Consider the following 16,173-nt stretch of genomic DNA (forward strand, 5'->3'; position numbering starts at 1 on the left):
TACACGTTACTGTTCCAGGAGCACGTTAGCACAATACTTCTCAAACCACACAAACGCTGTATAAATGGCTGTTTTAAAAAATGCCCATTACCAAAAAAGCATGATTGTTTATAGTTATGTAATTAACATGCATTGGCTCATCAGTTGCCTTAAAACCAAACAGAAGCATGGCTTTCTAATGCATGCACATATATATATATATATATATGTATATTTAATGGGTGCAATTTAGCACTTAGACATGCAAGCAAATTAGTCCAGTCTAGTGAATTTGAGTTGTGTGTTAATAACCATGGAAATGCACTTAGGTAATTGCAAATTCCTGGGTTTAATTTGTATTATGGAAGTCTAAGCTGTTTATTCTCATAAAGAGAAGTGACAAATATGCATGCTATCCACTAGGACTTGGTAGTTGACATGTGATAAACAACTGGCTTCTGTAACTTTAATTCTTTCAGTTGGTCTTCCATATATTGGTACCCAGTTGAGTTTAATATATATTCATATTATCTGATTGTTCCTAAGATGCTTCTGAGGAAGTCTGTTCTTTTATGTTAGTTGTCTCAGTATGTAAAGCTTTTTCCATCAGACTTTTCTGACCAAAAAAAAAAAATAAACTGAACTGGTGCTGAGGAGAGGAGCAAGGAAAGATGAAGACAGAAACATGTTGCAAGATTATTTATGTCCAGAATTTAGATTTAGGTCCCACATACAGCTGATGTTTCCCAGTAGGTTATACTTTGAGCATTTTATTCAGACAGGTAGTTCTCTGCAAAGATCCATTTTTACCACTCCTGCTTTATGGAAGTTCTGTGTAAACTCCCCAAAGCTGAAGAATCTTCTGAACTAGCTTAATTATTAGTGGCTTTTGCCTGTTGATATTCCTGCCTTTTGAGCTCTTCTTCCATTCTCCCTTGTGTGTTCTGGAGACTGAAAGCTCCAGGATTTTGCTAATGTCAGTGCAACTTAGCTGGGAAAGGACTTTACCAGACTCTGTTGTAGCTTTTGGTTTTGGATTTTGATAGCAATTCTTCTTTTTTAAAATGAAATTTTTAAAATTTTAGATCATACTATTTTAGTGGACAATTCACATCAGTTCGTATTATTGTGTCTGGCTCAGTAGTGCAAGTGGAACCAGACAAAATCCAAAACAGCTCCTCATTCCCTGTTTGCCACATTTATGGTGAGCAGTAGGCTCTTACCATGCCATTCCTGTTGTTTTCCACAGTATTTCTTTCCAGGATGAAGCTTCATTTCTTTAGTATGTACAGAATACCAGAATTGTTTAGCATTTTCACCTGTTGTAAAGTGGTGAACAAATACTTTAAGGAGCTGGACTTAATACATCTTTAAAGTGAGCTTATTACTCACAGTCTTACTCTGTACATTGCAGCACATTGAAGATGTTTTTGAAGTAGTATCATATTTTTCAAATAACTGTTCTATTTTGAATGGGATGACCTTAGAGTATTTCTTGGGCATTAATGCTCCTAAATACATTCAAGTAATTAGTACAGAGGTAGAAATAGTATTTCTTCAGTGTACTGCATGCAGCTTGTCCATATTGGTGAAACTGAAGACCTTATGTCACTTCTTTGTGATAGCATGAACTGAGACATCACTCCCGACTGCTTGGATGAAATACATGCAGCTAGAAAACATTTAGTAAGCTATAAATTACCTTCTGGCTTTTATGTTTTCAGACAATCTATAGTGAATGATGGCCATAAAGTATGTGCATCTGAAGTGCTTTGTGATAAATGTTACCTTACTTGTTAACATGCATGTAGAATTTTCCCAGTCCTACTTAAAACAATTAGTAAAATAAATATTTTTAATGATAACAATAATCTATAAAGTGGTTTTGAACTTACTTGTTTTAACAAATGGCTGCAATATATGCTGTGCAGTACATACACAGTACAAATAGAGTGACTGTGATGTGATGCTCTTTTGTAATTTGTACATTTAAGCTTGCATTTTAAAGCAGTTACTGAATTGTGAGCTGTGCTGGGATATGACCCTTTGGTATCTGAGAATTTACTGGACTCACTGAAATTTCCATACACTTGAAATTGCTTAGTTATGTTAACAAAGACTATACGTGCATGGCAAACTAAGTGACTTATCATCAGAATGCCTTAATTTTTTTGTCATTTTAAATATAGAATCTTTAGTATTTCCTCAATTTCCTCATGAGCAATAAGAAGTCTGTCATGCATAGTAAAAGTGAAGTTCAGTCAGAGGAACAGTGAGGAGGTCCTGGTAAGGGCAAGAGCAGATATAAAATGATCAGTGATGGCAGAAAGAACAGTTTGACCCACATTTTATTAGAGAACTATAAAATCTGAAATGGTTGCTGCTGGACTGATGCTTCATTGCCTGCCTCTGACAGACAGATTTAACTGTACTAGCTGTGTGCTTGTGCTGAACTTCCTGAGCAAGGACCAGATTCTGTATTTTAAAAATAAAAGCAAGTAAAGCCATTCCAACATTTCTTCTGGTATCCCACAAAAGGCTTACAGTATATATGCAAAACAACATACATGGCTATAGTCTCTAATAATGTCTTTGTCAAGTCAGAATAGGTGGCATGTGTTATGTAGTTATATATATTTCTAATGATTTCTAGGAGGACTCGGTTTTTCCCAGAAGTTAAAGGGCAGTAATACACATTCCTGTCTTGTCAGTGCAATATAATATACAATATTTGAACATTTCAGAAATTGACATAAAATAGTTCTTCACTACACGATACTTTTAAAGTGAATGTGTACAGCTAATGCTTACAGCTATTCACTTGTGTAAATGAACATTTTTTCAGTGCATAGGTTTTCATGTGTTTTTGTTGTCTTGATCAACACAAATGTATTTGCTAGTTTTTGTCTGTGGAATTCTTAGCCCAGCAGTTTGCAAAAACATTTAAAAAAATTAGCTTAATGCCTACTCTGATGTGAAACATGGATGTTTTCACAGCTGCCTTCATGATATATACAGTGTATTTCAATTGATTGAATATTACTTTGGGAAAGAAAAATAACAATTATCCATGACTAACTGAAGCCTGAATTAATTGCAAAACTAATTGTACAAATTGAACATAATAAATATGTAGTATTTCAGATAAACACATTTTCTATTATTAGAACATCACTGCACTATCTGGAACAAGTACCATATAGGGATTTGGGGATCCAAACAGACCTCTAAAGGTAGCTAAGATACAATTCCTGAAACACAGTAATGTTTCTTAGTAATGTTTCTCAAATATTTGGTTGTAAAAAATAAGGCAAGTTAGGCACATAATCTGGCAAACTGCCTTTTAAAAAATAACCATATGATTGTATAAAATGCACATAGTGCAACCATTATTTAGATTCATACAGTAGTAATAATTTATTAGAAGTCACTCATATGGTTCTACACAGTGTTCTGGCAGCATACGTTGTTTGTTTGGATTTATTTGATCCACTTAGGGGGAAGAATTGTAGCCAAAGAAATTACATGTTTTACATAATGCTGAAGTTTTCTAAATAAATATTTATGTATTTATCTTCGTGATGCAGAATGTAAGTATATTGTTGTGCTGATCAAAATGATGTCTTTGCAGGTCGTGTGTATGCTGTCCTGTCCAAGAGAGAAGGCAGAGTGTTACAAGAGGAGATGAAGGAGGGGACTGATGTATTTATTATTAAGGCAGTCCTGCCAGTAGCAGAAAGCTTTGGTTTTGCTGATGAAATCAGGAAGAGAACTAGTGGCCTAGCCAGTCCACAGCTGGTGTTCAGCCACTGGGAGGTAAAAATGTCTATTCACTCCATCTGTTTTGGTGATCTATTTCCTGTAGATGTGGCAGACTGGAATAATAAGTACAAAAGGTGAAGTTTTGGTCAAGACATTTGATTAGTTCCTTTCTTAAATGAAGAGAAAAAAAGTAGCTTTATGTTAGCCTTATTTGCTTTTATAGATATGCAGTTCAGAAATCTATTTCTATTTTGTTTAGATGGAATGTTTTTTAAATTTTGATAAAAATCAGTCCTTCACAAATGAAACTGATTCTTCATAAATGTATTTTCCTGAATTTTATGTGGCTTTTTTAATGAGTTCTCTGTTAAACTTGTTTGGACACTGGAAAAAAACCCAACAAACACACACAAAAAATTCCTCAACCTACCAATAATAGAAAATGTAACAACAACTCTAATGCTTATGAAATTAAACCTTTTAGGAGTTAGCAGACCCGTAGTTATTTTTTTGTCCATATGAAAATATGACTTGGAATATATACTTAAAGGCAAAAGGCATAGACTTGGAAATTAAGTCTGGTGATAGTAAGTGGAGGTGTCCTCAAAATCATTAACTTTGGTCATCTTAGTTACTTAAAGAAATAAAGAAGTGAAGGTGTAAAGGAAAAATGCAAGTGGGAAAGCTGGAAAGGAGTGTTGTCAGCTGAGTGTGCCCTATGTTTTTTTCCCATCATGTGAATAGTTGATCTTCAAGGAGAAATATAAAAAGCTGTAAATCAGAGTGCCTTGTACAAGACAAACAAACTTGCATTGTAGGACTCCTTGGAAGACTCCACTGAAGGAGCTAAAAATGGCTTCAGGGCAAGAGTCAAGCTTTTCACATTAAATTTTTACAATAACTAAAGTCTAGGTTTTTCTGTTTCCTTTTTTAAGTCAGGTGTTTCTTTATTTGATGTTAGGATTTTAGAAATTTTTGTAACAGGATTAGAAAGTCTGTTTGGTTGGGTTTTGTTTCATTTTCTGATTTATTTTGTGACCTCAAATGTCAAGTGTTGAGTACAAACAACTACACATTTTTGAGGTCAGCAATAGTCCATGCAGTTGCCAGCGCTGGTCTGTTTGCCACTGTTTCTCTCTGAAGTACGTGCTCGTTTTTCAGACGGTGTGGATTCTTCCTTGTTCCCTGTTGCTAAATTGTCTTAGTAGGTAATGACTGTTAAATACTTAACTAGCAGGATTTCTTTGTTAGTAACTGTTGTAATCGGTTCAGGAATTTTGTGTGGGTACTAATGGAAAAGGAGGATCTCTGCAACGCAGCCAAATCATGTGCTTTCTAAAGAGTTGGCAATCCTTGAAACTGTGCACTTGGACAAGTATATTATGTCTTCCTTGGCAATGGTACCTCACTGGTGTTAGGAAATGCAGTGGGGCAGGGACTTCTCTCTCCTCCCTCAATGTTAATACTGATGCATTTAACCTTCTTGCAACTAATTCTGACGTAACAGAGAACCATGGAAGGGAAAAACAGGGCTACACTGAATGAAAAACAAACAAACAAACAAAACAAACAGCAGAAAAAAGGCAACCCCCCATAGAGTGGCATATGCACAAAAAATAGATAAAGCAGTAACTTTTTGAGTGCAGGGATCTAGGTGTAAGCCAGAAACAGATTAGGTACCTGAAAACAATGGGTGTTGGCACTGTTACCCACAGTAGTTTTGTCAGTTTTTAATGTTCTCATCTGAAAGGCAGCTGGTGAGGTTTTGTGGCTTACTGGTCTTTTGTCTGAAGGGTTTCTGATAGCAGTGCCCTAAAGGAATATCAGTCCGAAGGGTGTTAATTCCAACTAGCCATTGTTTTGTCCCAGTTTCATTAGGATTTGTAGCTACTGTGCTCCAATACCAAGCAAAAGCATAAACCCCTGCCTCTCTGACCTTTGCTTCTATCCCCAGACCTTGGTGTGTGTTTTACTCTGTCAAATGATGTGAATTTTACAGAAGAAAATGCTCACATGTAATTACAGATACACACAGGAGAGGGAGATTGGAACAACCGGCAACATTTTCTAAAATTGACTCTTGGTAGAGATTATAATAACAGCTCCTGTGTTAAAATGTAGCAGTAGTAGGAAAATAATTGCATAAGCCAGTCACCTTTCCACCTGGCAAATCTGTTGGTGGGGAGGGTTGTTTTGGGTTTGTTGTCACATTGAAAGTCATGCTCACATACTTTTGAGACAGAATAAGCCTTTTACTAAGCTACTAGCAGTGTTGGCTCTGTGCAGGGATGGCAGAGGGAGTACATTCTACTCTCACATCATCAGCAGAATTGCTAAATAAACACAATTTCAGAGTCTATAGTGGTGCTGTGACACAGACCAGAAAAAGTGGGTTTGTGTCTCAGATTGCATGCAAAATTTGTAGAGCTTTTCTCTGTTTCTTTTTTTCTCTGTATTCTCAAAACAAAACAGAGCATAAACCCCAAATAAATAAAAACCCCATAAATAAAAAACCCTTTCAGGTTTCACCAGGTATCAGGCTTGAGTTTGACACTGCCGCCTCACTGGTGAGTCATGATGATATATGTGCATACATTATAAACACCAGCATGGTATTTGAATCCAAATTATTTAATGCATCATTATTAAAGATAATATGATGTGAACTTTGTCTGTGTACTCTTACACTCTGTGTAATCTTATACTATTTATTCCTTAGTGCTAAAGATGGAAAGGGAGTGTGGTAGCTACTTCATTTTGTTTTGCATTTCCTAAGTTGCTTAGTGTAGGGTTGCTGCTTTAATTACGTGCTCTTCCAACCTTTCTGTGACATTCTGAATTAATTCTGTGTTAGCGGTGTTTTCTGAGTGTGTTTGTCTCATTAGCTGAGTACCTGGCATGTGTATTTCTCTACACAGATTCTTTTTAATGTGCTCTTATCCCCATTTTGCAAGTAGTGAACTAGGCACTGTTTTGTATTTTTAAACTTCTAAACACTTAGTCACATGGGAATCACATGTGTGAAGTATGTTAAAAGAAATGAGATTCAAATTAATTTTTTATTTTTATATTTCATTCATGTGATTTGTACACTGTAAACTCAGGAAGGTCAGTGATAGAGCCTGTGTTTAAATGGAACTGTTTTAATCTCTGTGGAAATGAAATTACCATTTTTTCCTCCTGTTAATGAATGTATTTTGTATAGTTCAGATTACTCCCACCCCAAGGAATGGAGCAAAGCATGAATTGAGGACTGTCTGGTCAGATACATCTTTTTTATTAATTTCTTCTGTCATGGTTATACAATTTATTCCTGCCTGTAGAAGATGGCACCAAATAACTATTAGTGGGAGCTTTCAGTTTGGTCCCAGTTTAAACAGATTCATTTTAATAGGTAGTCAAGTATTTTCCTTTATGATATCCTTAGGCAAATTTTCAGTATATTGTATTTACATGGCCATATTTTTTTAGATTTCCATATAAACTTCCTTCTGAATTCTTAGTTTAAAATATATAACTTTGGGGTAATTATTACCTCTTTTTTTTTTTTTTTATCCTTAAATTATTGTATTTTTTTGCCTGAGCCTGTTTCCTTTGTTCTCTCTTGATTCTTTAGAGTTACATCTTGCACTCAGTCATGTCATTTTATCTTAATGATAAGTTTCTTTGAACATGAAGTTATTTGTGATTGCACAATGCTTAGAATAATGGAGCTCTAATCCCATTTGGGAAATCTTTTTACAGTAAAAAAATAACGCATGTGGCTCTATTCAGATGCTGACTGAATTCTCAGCAACTGCAGAAATAGTCAAACATCTACTTGTGTTAACTCACATCTTTTCAATTGTGTTAGGATTGGCTATTAGACTTTTATTCTTGGGGGGGGCATGGGTGAACTGTCAACATGTTTAATCTAAGTTCTTTTTCAGTATCCCTTCTAACTAGAATAATGTCTAGAGTGAGCTTTAGGGCTCTAGAGAAAGGTAAGAAAAGGGACTGCATGTAAGAAGTGATAACAATATGAGGCATTCTGCATCTAGAAATTTTATATTGTTGTTAGTAATTTTACAACTCTGAAGATAAAGGCTTCATATAGAAGTCGTTGGATAAGATCGTTAGGCCTGTGTTAAACAGGAAGCAGAGTAAGGTAATGAGACTCTTGAGAATCTGTCAGTCTTTACTAGGTTTGAATTGTAACTTTATATACATCATTTTGCCAGTGACAGTGTAGGCATGTAAATGAATTCCAGGAGCAACCTTTTTTCAAGTTAGTTACAGAAACAGCAGTCTGTTTCTGTGCTTTCTTTTAATGTCAGCACTCTGTGAAGCCAAGAGTTGACCACAAGGCGGTCAAACAATTGGTAAAAAGGGAGGCTGAATATTAGTTGTTTGTTTTCTTTCAGGATGTGGTATAGAACTTAGCAAGCTGGTACACAAAGTATTTCATACAATATGAAAGTTTGTGTTTTAACAAAATACTGTCAATTGGTTTTATTTTGAGGACATGTATATGTTGGTGCTTGTGTAAAATTCTTTAGCATATTCTAAGTATTTCTCTTCCCACCATCTGCCACTTAATCCTCTTCCCCAGCAAGATATTTTGTGTGTTTCAGGTGCTCAGCAGTTCCCAGTCACCCAGTACTCCTAAGCAGGAAAGGAGGTGGTCTCAGCTTTCCACTGTGATAGAGTGGGTGCAGCAAAATGGAGAAGCTGAATCTGCAGAGAGAATGTTCTCTTTCTTCTCTTGATAGGAAATATTTGGGCCCTATAAAAGCTTGCACAGGAAAGATATACTTGTTAAGAAAGAGTTTTTCACTGAGTAAAAACAGTAAGACTCTGTAGTTGGTTAAGCAATAACCAATAAAAAGGATGAATTTGTAGAATCTTTCCTTGAGATTTTAAATTCTGCTTTCTTTCAAGGACAGGCTGAGACCCTGGCTGCTTTGAAAGTAGAAATAGTAATAAGTTTTAACCTATTCTTCAAATATATATTGCTGAGCAAGAGTGATTTCTACAGTATAGTGCAGAAATCACTTTAAAAACATTATTCAGACTGCTCTACATTACAGGTTGTGGCAGCTCCTAGTCATATGCCAGCACGAATGCATTTTACCTGGGGCTGATGGAAAGTGACAGTATATCTGGAGATTGCTTTTGAAGTTGCCTAATGTCATCTTGCAACACCACTCTAGGATCTAACCTTCATTTCACAGGGAAGTAAGGAATGGCTTGAAAAACTACCTGTCCACACAGGCACTAGCATGGTAGGTGTGTTAGGCAGTCATGGGCTGCCAGGCTGCCAGTCCACCTGGCCAGGATACCCTCCCTGGTGTTCTCTGTTCAGGAACCACCCTGCTAGTATCCAAATGGCCTTGCACTATTTGCTCAGCACAGAAGCACTTTTACACTATTACCCAGCATATAACTGAAAACCCAGCAGATAACAGTTTTTCAAGGTCACATTTCACATAAACCTCTGTGAAGTTCTGTCATTTTACTTGAAAGGTAAAGGTAATTTCAGTTTGACAGGGCTGCCTCAGACATCTAAGACATGCATATCAGCTGTGCCCTTTCAGTTCCATAGTCTATGTCATTACTAAGTGATGGACACCATTTGAAGTGTCAATGTTCTTGAATTTTTTTTCTAGCATCAAGTTTTCTAAGGAATAAAGGAACCTGGTACACTGAAGCCTATATTATCTTTGGAATTGTGCATAATAGTCTTTTAAAGATGTGTGTGTTTTATTTAGATGAAAAAAAAACAAACAGTTTCTGGTGTCATATTTTACTGCCCTAATGCTTGGGGCAGCTTGATATACTGCCCAATCCCACTGAATTTAGTGGAATTGTCACAAAGGCCATAACCTTGCTTGCTGGTCTTAAAATCAGTGTTGGACAGTGTAAGATTGCTCTTGCTATTCGTGGTCCAACTACAGCATTTTGCACAGCAATAATATTTGGCTCAAAAGAAATTTTCTATCCTCATCAGGCAGTAAGGACCAGTAGGGGAAATGCTACTAGGAACATGGCAGTGTTCCCAGATCTGCCTGACCTCTTGGATGAACTAGGCAGATCCCTTCTGTTTGCTTTTGATGCTTCTCTCAACCTTGTTTTGCATAATTAGGCTGCCTTAGGCAGAGACTGTTTCATACCATCGTTTTGTGAAATGCGCTAGACAATGGGACCCAGATAGCTATTGCAGCCAGCTGGGTGCCACTGAAATGCAAAGAATAAATCATCCTCCAATTAAGGCTTAACATTCCAAGTCCTCTTGAATTGGATGGGATCTGCTCTAACTCAAATCTTACTGAAAAGTTTGATTAGCTTACATAATGATTTGCAGAATTTAGTACATGCTGTATTGTCTCTCAGTATTACCACAGAACACTCATAGTGTTTGTGTTTTTGTGGATTAATTATTACAGGTATTCAGATTATGTCTGATAAAGATACAGACGTTTATTGTTTGAATAATTAATGTGTTGGCTGTTTGGCTAAAAGAAAATGACAGCTGTTTTGTTTATGCTACTCTGCATTTAACTAAACAAGCCTTATGAGAGTTGATTGTTTGGGTGTGTTGGTTTGAATAGTTGTGATATTTAATGAAACATCTTGCTTTAGAATGATTTCTTTTTCTCAAGAATATCCTTACAATTACAGTATTTGAACTGATCTATTCAATTCCTTTGAAATACCTAATCCCAGCTGACTTCATTATAAACACTGTTTGACTTATACATAGAGTGGTCTCAGTGCTGCAGGCAGCTATGGAACACTTCAGCATGTATTTGGCTGTTTTCTTTTCAGTATAATGGAATTCCAGTTATTTACTTGTATATAAACAAAGTAGATCAATTAAGATATTGTTAAACAATACTATTAAGAAATATTTCCATCACTTAAGAACTGCATTTGTGATAACAGATTTAAGAATTCTATCAGCTCTTGTGCAATAACTAATTTTATTGTATTGCGTTTTATATGGTTGCATTTAGAGAAAATGCTCATTCTCTGAGAGTAAATGCTAATCCATTTGATGTCAGTTCTTTTGGGACAAAACAAATCTTAATTTGTAATTCACTTTTTAAAAGAAATAGTTTTCAGAATAGCCTTATGGATCTAGTATAGGAATATATGGCAGCTGTTTTGTCATGCTTGCTTTGGAGCAGTAGCCATGTGTTCATTCTGGGCTGTTAGCAGCTAAAGCTGCTTTTGCCCCCATCAGATTATTCTGGTGTTGCATAATAAATTAGGATAGGTGAGTGGCTGGTTTATCCTGTTACAGAGAAAAATTCCCAAGTCCTAGCAAAAGTTCCTGAAGAAAGTATATCCTGTATTTTCTAGTTGCAGATCACACACAGTATGGTGGCTTTTTAAATTGCACTTTGCCATAAGGCTAACAATACCATCACATTATTGGTTTTACAGTGTCTTAATGTTGGTTCCTCTTGACAACTTTTGCTGGTCATACTTGGGATATAAACAGTTCAGCTGTGATAGTTTGCTTGTTGCCCCAGCTCAGTGGTTCACAGACACACGTGGCACACAGGCAGAATGAGAGATAGGCAGATTAAAGACCTTTGATGGAAAGTTAACTGAATTGACTCACTTAAAGATTGTTCAGCTGTGAAAGGCATGATATTTTGCATTTCCAGTTCTGTTTCAATTAAAGTTTTTGTTAAGGAGCATCACTTCTTGGAAAAGCACTGTTAAGATGTTATCCCATTCCTGTTTTAAAAATTAATTTTAGCCTATAGATTTAAGTTTTGTACTGACAAACAGTGTTTGGAAACATTTAAATAATTTTAAATGTAAAGTGACCTGAACATAGAATAAATAATGGTTTGGGGCATCTTTTCCATTTTGATCCTGTGGATCTTCTGGGGTCCCACAGTAAATGCTCTCTGTTACATGACTGCATGATATTCCAGAAATACTGGTCCGTTTAGAGTCTAATTCATCATTTAGGGCTCTATCCAAACAAAAACTGAGTTTCTGTCTCAGATTCCAGAGTCATGCCTATGTGGTTCCCATGAATACAAACAATAGCTCAGGGGCTAAAAAGCTTCTCAGCTATGATTCCAGGAAACCCAGACTCACCATTCTGACAGCTACCATTGTAAGCAAATTGATGACAATGCTTTTGGAGCATGATATGGAAACATTTTTTGTTCCCTTTTGCTTGCTTGAACTGTGTTGACAGAGTATGGAGAATGATGGATGCCACCTGCTCTGTGCATCTGTTTTGATCCATTAATGTGATGTGAATAGAAGAGCAACAGTCTTGTCTGTGCCCTCACCTTCACTTACAGAATCAGAACTTTTAAAAAGATAACTACATACTTTTTGGGGTTTTTTTTGTATCACTGTGTCAGTAACACCTCTTTGTAGTTTTATGGGGGTTACATTTACATGTCTGTTTGCTGTCTTCCTAAAGGGGATATATAGCTGGTACCCCAAGTTTCAGTAGATCCAGCGTCCTCTTTCTCGTTCCTTGCTGTGATGTGGGGATGCAAATAGTGTGTTCCAATTAGCCTCAGCTTTTGCAGTGTCTGCACCAGTCAGGTAGACATTAGCCTCTAATAGAAATTTTTAAATGCTGCCATGACTTGCTCGAGAAGCAGTATGTAATGCCTGAATTATTTTGGTTGGGAAGCGAAGGTAGCTTCTCTGTGTAATGAGGTGGCTTTTGAAACCTTATTTATGTCTCTTTATGGTGCTGCTCTGCATGTAGGGGTGCAAGCTACACTCAGGGTTCTGTAGCCTCATGCTGCAGTAAGTTTACAGGTTTACCCTTGCTGGCTACTAAACTGTACATACATTGAAGCCTCCTGTTGAGTTCATTTGCAGACAGCTAGGCATACCTGTTGAAGCTTAAAGAATTATGGTCAGTGGAAAAAGTATCTAGTGCAAAAAAATTTAACATGACTAGAACAAGACATGCCTGTCAAACCTGGGGCATTTCTTACGCATCCATCACTACAGCTTCTAAATATTTACAAGTAGATTCGATCTGTAAATTCAATTTTGTATACTTTTGGGCTCCTCGGTTATATTGATTCTTCAAGAACCAATGTTACACTGTTTCTCTCTGGGCATAACTACTGGGTGTTAGATTTCTTGGTAATGTAAAAACCCAAACTTCATCAAAGCATATAGTAGCAGCCTTTAAAGTTATCTTAGTTTGTAGCTGTATAATCTCCCTCAGCAGTATAGTCCAGAGCAAATCCATTGAGCATGAATCACCTTTTCTTGTTAATTCTTGGAGTTTGAAATTTTTGTTTGTCTGGCTCTTTAGGGAAGTCCCTGGTGTTTTTCCATCATTAAGATGTTCACTGTGAACATGACTACAACTTAATCAAGTCAACATGAAATTTTTGCTCCAAAGTTGGCCAGAAGTCTTCACATTCCCTTTTCTTTATTTCTAGCACATAAAATAATGATAAAACTTCCAAGCTCTCCAAGAAGGGTGACCTTTCTAATTTGTATTGATCTAAGCAGTCAAGGAATTGCCTTCAAGTTTCTAGGCGTTGGTTATAAGGACGCTGTACAAGACATCAGAATATATATGACTCAGGCAGATTCTTCTGTAGTTAGACCTTACTTTTATGTTAAAAATAAATGTAGAATAATTTGGAAAGTTAAGTTCCACGCTGTTTATTTCTGAGCTGTGCTTGCTTTTGGTTTTCAGCCAGACATTTTCAGTCATTTCTTACTTAAATTATTGAGATTGGATGTCACTTTCTGCATGAGTAATATTCCACTTGATTTACCAGAACTATCTGTATCCTTACCTGTGACAAAGTACAACTACTCCTGTTGGTTTAGGGGCTTCACATACTATTTTGCAGGATTCCCTAATGAAAAATAGCCATCCTGCCACAATAATTTTCCTAAATCCTCATAAAGTGTAATTTGTTTGATTGTGTTAGGTATTATGTAACACGAGTTAGTTATTCAATTAGGACTTTTTTCCACAAGGAATTTGTTTAAGAAGTGGATACAGTATTACCTTTGTGTTTTTTAGTAAAAGTATATTGTCTGTACCTACATCTTGTGAGGAAATCTACAATCATTTACATGAAGTAGGTATTTCTCAGATTTGCAACAGAACCTGAGTAACATAATATGGTCAGTTTATCCCTTCCTAATGCTCATGTTTAGCATTCTTGGAAGGTAATCTTGTTATTTTTCACTAAGTTCCTTAATTCTCATTATCTATAGTATTTTTTACTCTGCTTTATTGTTAGTTGTCCTCTAACGGAAAGGAAAGTTAAATCTCAGGACTATAACCCTATACAATTTTGATGGTCACTCAGATATCAGTTCACTTGGCAGCATTTCCCAGGTTTGATTGCACATACACATTATATTACCTTAGGACTTGATCACTATTAATGACTTAGGAGTAATTTCTGGTGCCTGCAGCAGTTTAACATAGATGTAGAACTGAGGCAGATTCTTAGGAGCTTAAAATTGAAAGGGGATCCTCTTTTTTCTTAGGTCTTAAAAACATTTACTTGGAAACCTAAAACATCTTGAAGTAATATCAGAATCTGAGAAGTGTGGGGTATATAGGATGAACTGGGGATAAAGAGGCATCCAGTTATTCTCTGATCATGTTAGATCTGCAGTCTCTTCTAGAGGAGGGCCCCTGAGGTATTAAACTGCAAGATCAGCTCTGCTAAATGTGTTAGCACCAGAGACAATTATTTTGAACCATCTGTCCAACTCATAGGGACTGAAGAACATAGGGCACAGAAGTGAGCAGAAACCTTCAGTTCTTATAAATTCTTATAAGATCATAGTGACATAATATCCTAAATAAAGAGTTCCTTCTTGAAAACTGAGAGTATTCTGAACATTATATGGCATTGTTTGCTGGCTGGCAATTAATTGGCTTTTTAAAAAAATTGTATGCAGATAAATGCAACTGAATTTGAAAAGCTATTGTGGGCTTCTTACAAGTGCTGCATAGTCTATCTTAACTTGTTTTCTGATTAAATAGCTAATTACTGGCTTTCCAGAAGACTCTGTCTTCTTTACTTTCATATTGCTGTACTTCAGAGATTGATTATCTGAAATGTTCTAACAAAGCTTTGTACTACTTTACTTTTTCTGTTTCGTTTTTTTTTTTCCATTTTTATAGATAATTTCAAGTGACCCATTCTGGGTACCAACCACTGAGGAGGAATATTTGCACTTCGGGGAAAAGGCAGACTCGGAGAACCAGGCCCGCAAGTACATGAACGCAGTAAGAAAGCGAAAGGGACTTTATGTAGAAGAAAAAATTGTGGAGCACGCTGAAAAGCAGAGAACTCTCAGCAGAAATAAGTAGCTGTGTCTCTTTCCTTTCTCTCCTGCCTCAGCTAAGTGCAGGTGTTTGTTGTTTTTTTCTATGCAGCAGATTCAAAATTCAATTTGAACTTTGTTCTTTGACACCACTTTTCTTGCATGCTATGTCTGTGGCTTATGTTTTAATAAACTTAAGCCTTTCCAGCTTTTATACAGAGAAAATATTTTACTTATTTAAATAAAATATAGGCATACTCATTGCAATTGTTCTCAACTTTTAAAATTTAATGCCCTGTTGAAATTTGTCACTTGATTAGAACTCCTAATTTTATTTTTTCTTTCTGATTTATCAGATGTAATTAGAGTTTGAGCTGGTTAGCTAGTTTTTGCAAATAAACTATGCACTGAATTTAGCTCTTTATTGTTTTTCATTGTTTTTTAAATGTGTTTTAGTTTCTGTAATGTATTTGTTATGCACCAGTCCCTCCCATGGTTACCTGTGTGCAAATAGATGTACGCCTATTAGGAGTTTCTAAACTATTTGTTTTACTCTGTTCCTCATGTAAGCAGTCCTGTAAATCAATAATGTATCTTCTTTAAATCAGAGGGAAAAACATAGCACATGTGGAAGACTAAGCACTGCAAACCAAGTAAGATTTATCCTTTTTTCCTCTATAGAACACATCTCATTTGAAAGTTTCTATGATTGTCTTAAGCTGGGAGCTGCTATCTCTGGAGCTGGGCACACAGCTACCTCTGCCAATCCTCTGTGTGTGTTTGCAGACCCTTGCAGAAATTTCTACCCATTCAGCCTGTTGTCTTGAATTCAGTGAAGAGAAACACTTGCAAAAATAGGCAATGTCTTGCTGTTTCCAGCTCTCTAGGATGTAGATGGCTCCAAAATTATTCAGACCAAGACTAACAGGAAAAACAATCCTCTCAGGGCGTCAGTTTTAGTTAAGAAAATAGAAGCCTGGGTAGAAGAAGAGAACGATCTTCTCGTTTGAATTATTAGATTTGTAATAGAGAAGAATGAGATTTCTAGAAATTTAAGACTGAATAGATGGATGTCCTTGAAGAATTTCTGATATTTAGCTAAATGAATGGGAAATAAGTCCTTAAATCTTATGAAAACTG

General features: G+C 36.2%; 1 protein-coding gene across 3 annotated transcripts in view; it reads left to right on the forward strand.

Annotated features, from left to right (window-relative positions):
• Window positions 1–15,449, forward strand: part of EFL1 (elongation factor like GTPase 1) — a 62,656-nt gene extending 47,207 nt beyond the window's left edge. For all 3 annotated transcript variants that reach the window (XM_051628334.1, XM_051628336.1, XM_051628335.1), the window contains exons 19-20: window positions 3,611–3,795; window positions 14,891–15,449. In XM_051628334.1, coding sequence (XP_051484294.1) covers window positions 3,611–3,795; window positions 14,891–15,079 — 374 coding nt within the window. In that variant the 3' untranslated portion in view covers window positions 15,080–15,449. The remainder of the gene's footprint in view (window positions 1–3,610; window positions 3,796–14,890) is intronic.
• The last annotated feature ends 724 nt before the right edge of the window (window positions 15,450–16,173 follow it).

The sequence above is a fragment of the Apus apus genome, chromosome 10, assembly GCF_020740795.1.
Source record: "Apus apus isolate bApuApu2 chromosome 10, bApuApu2.pri.cur, whole genome shotgun sequence".
Taxonomy (NCBI): Eukaryota; Metazoa; Chordata; class Aves; order Apodiformes; family Apodidae; genus Apus; species Apus apus.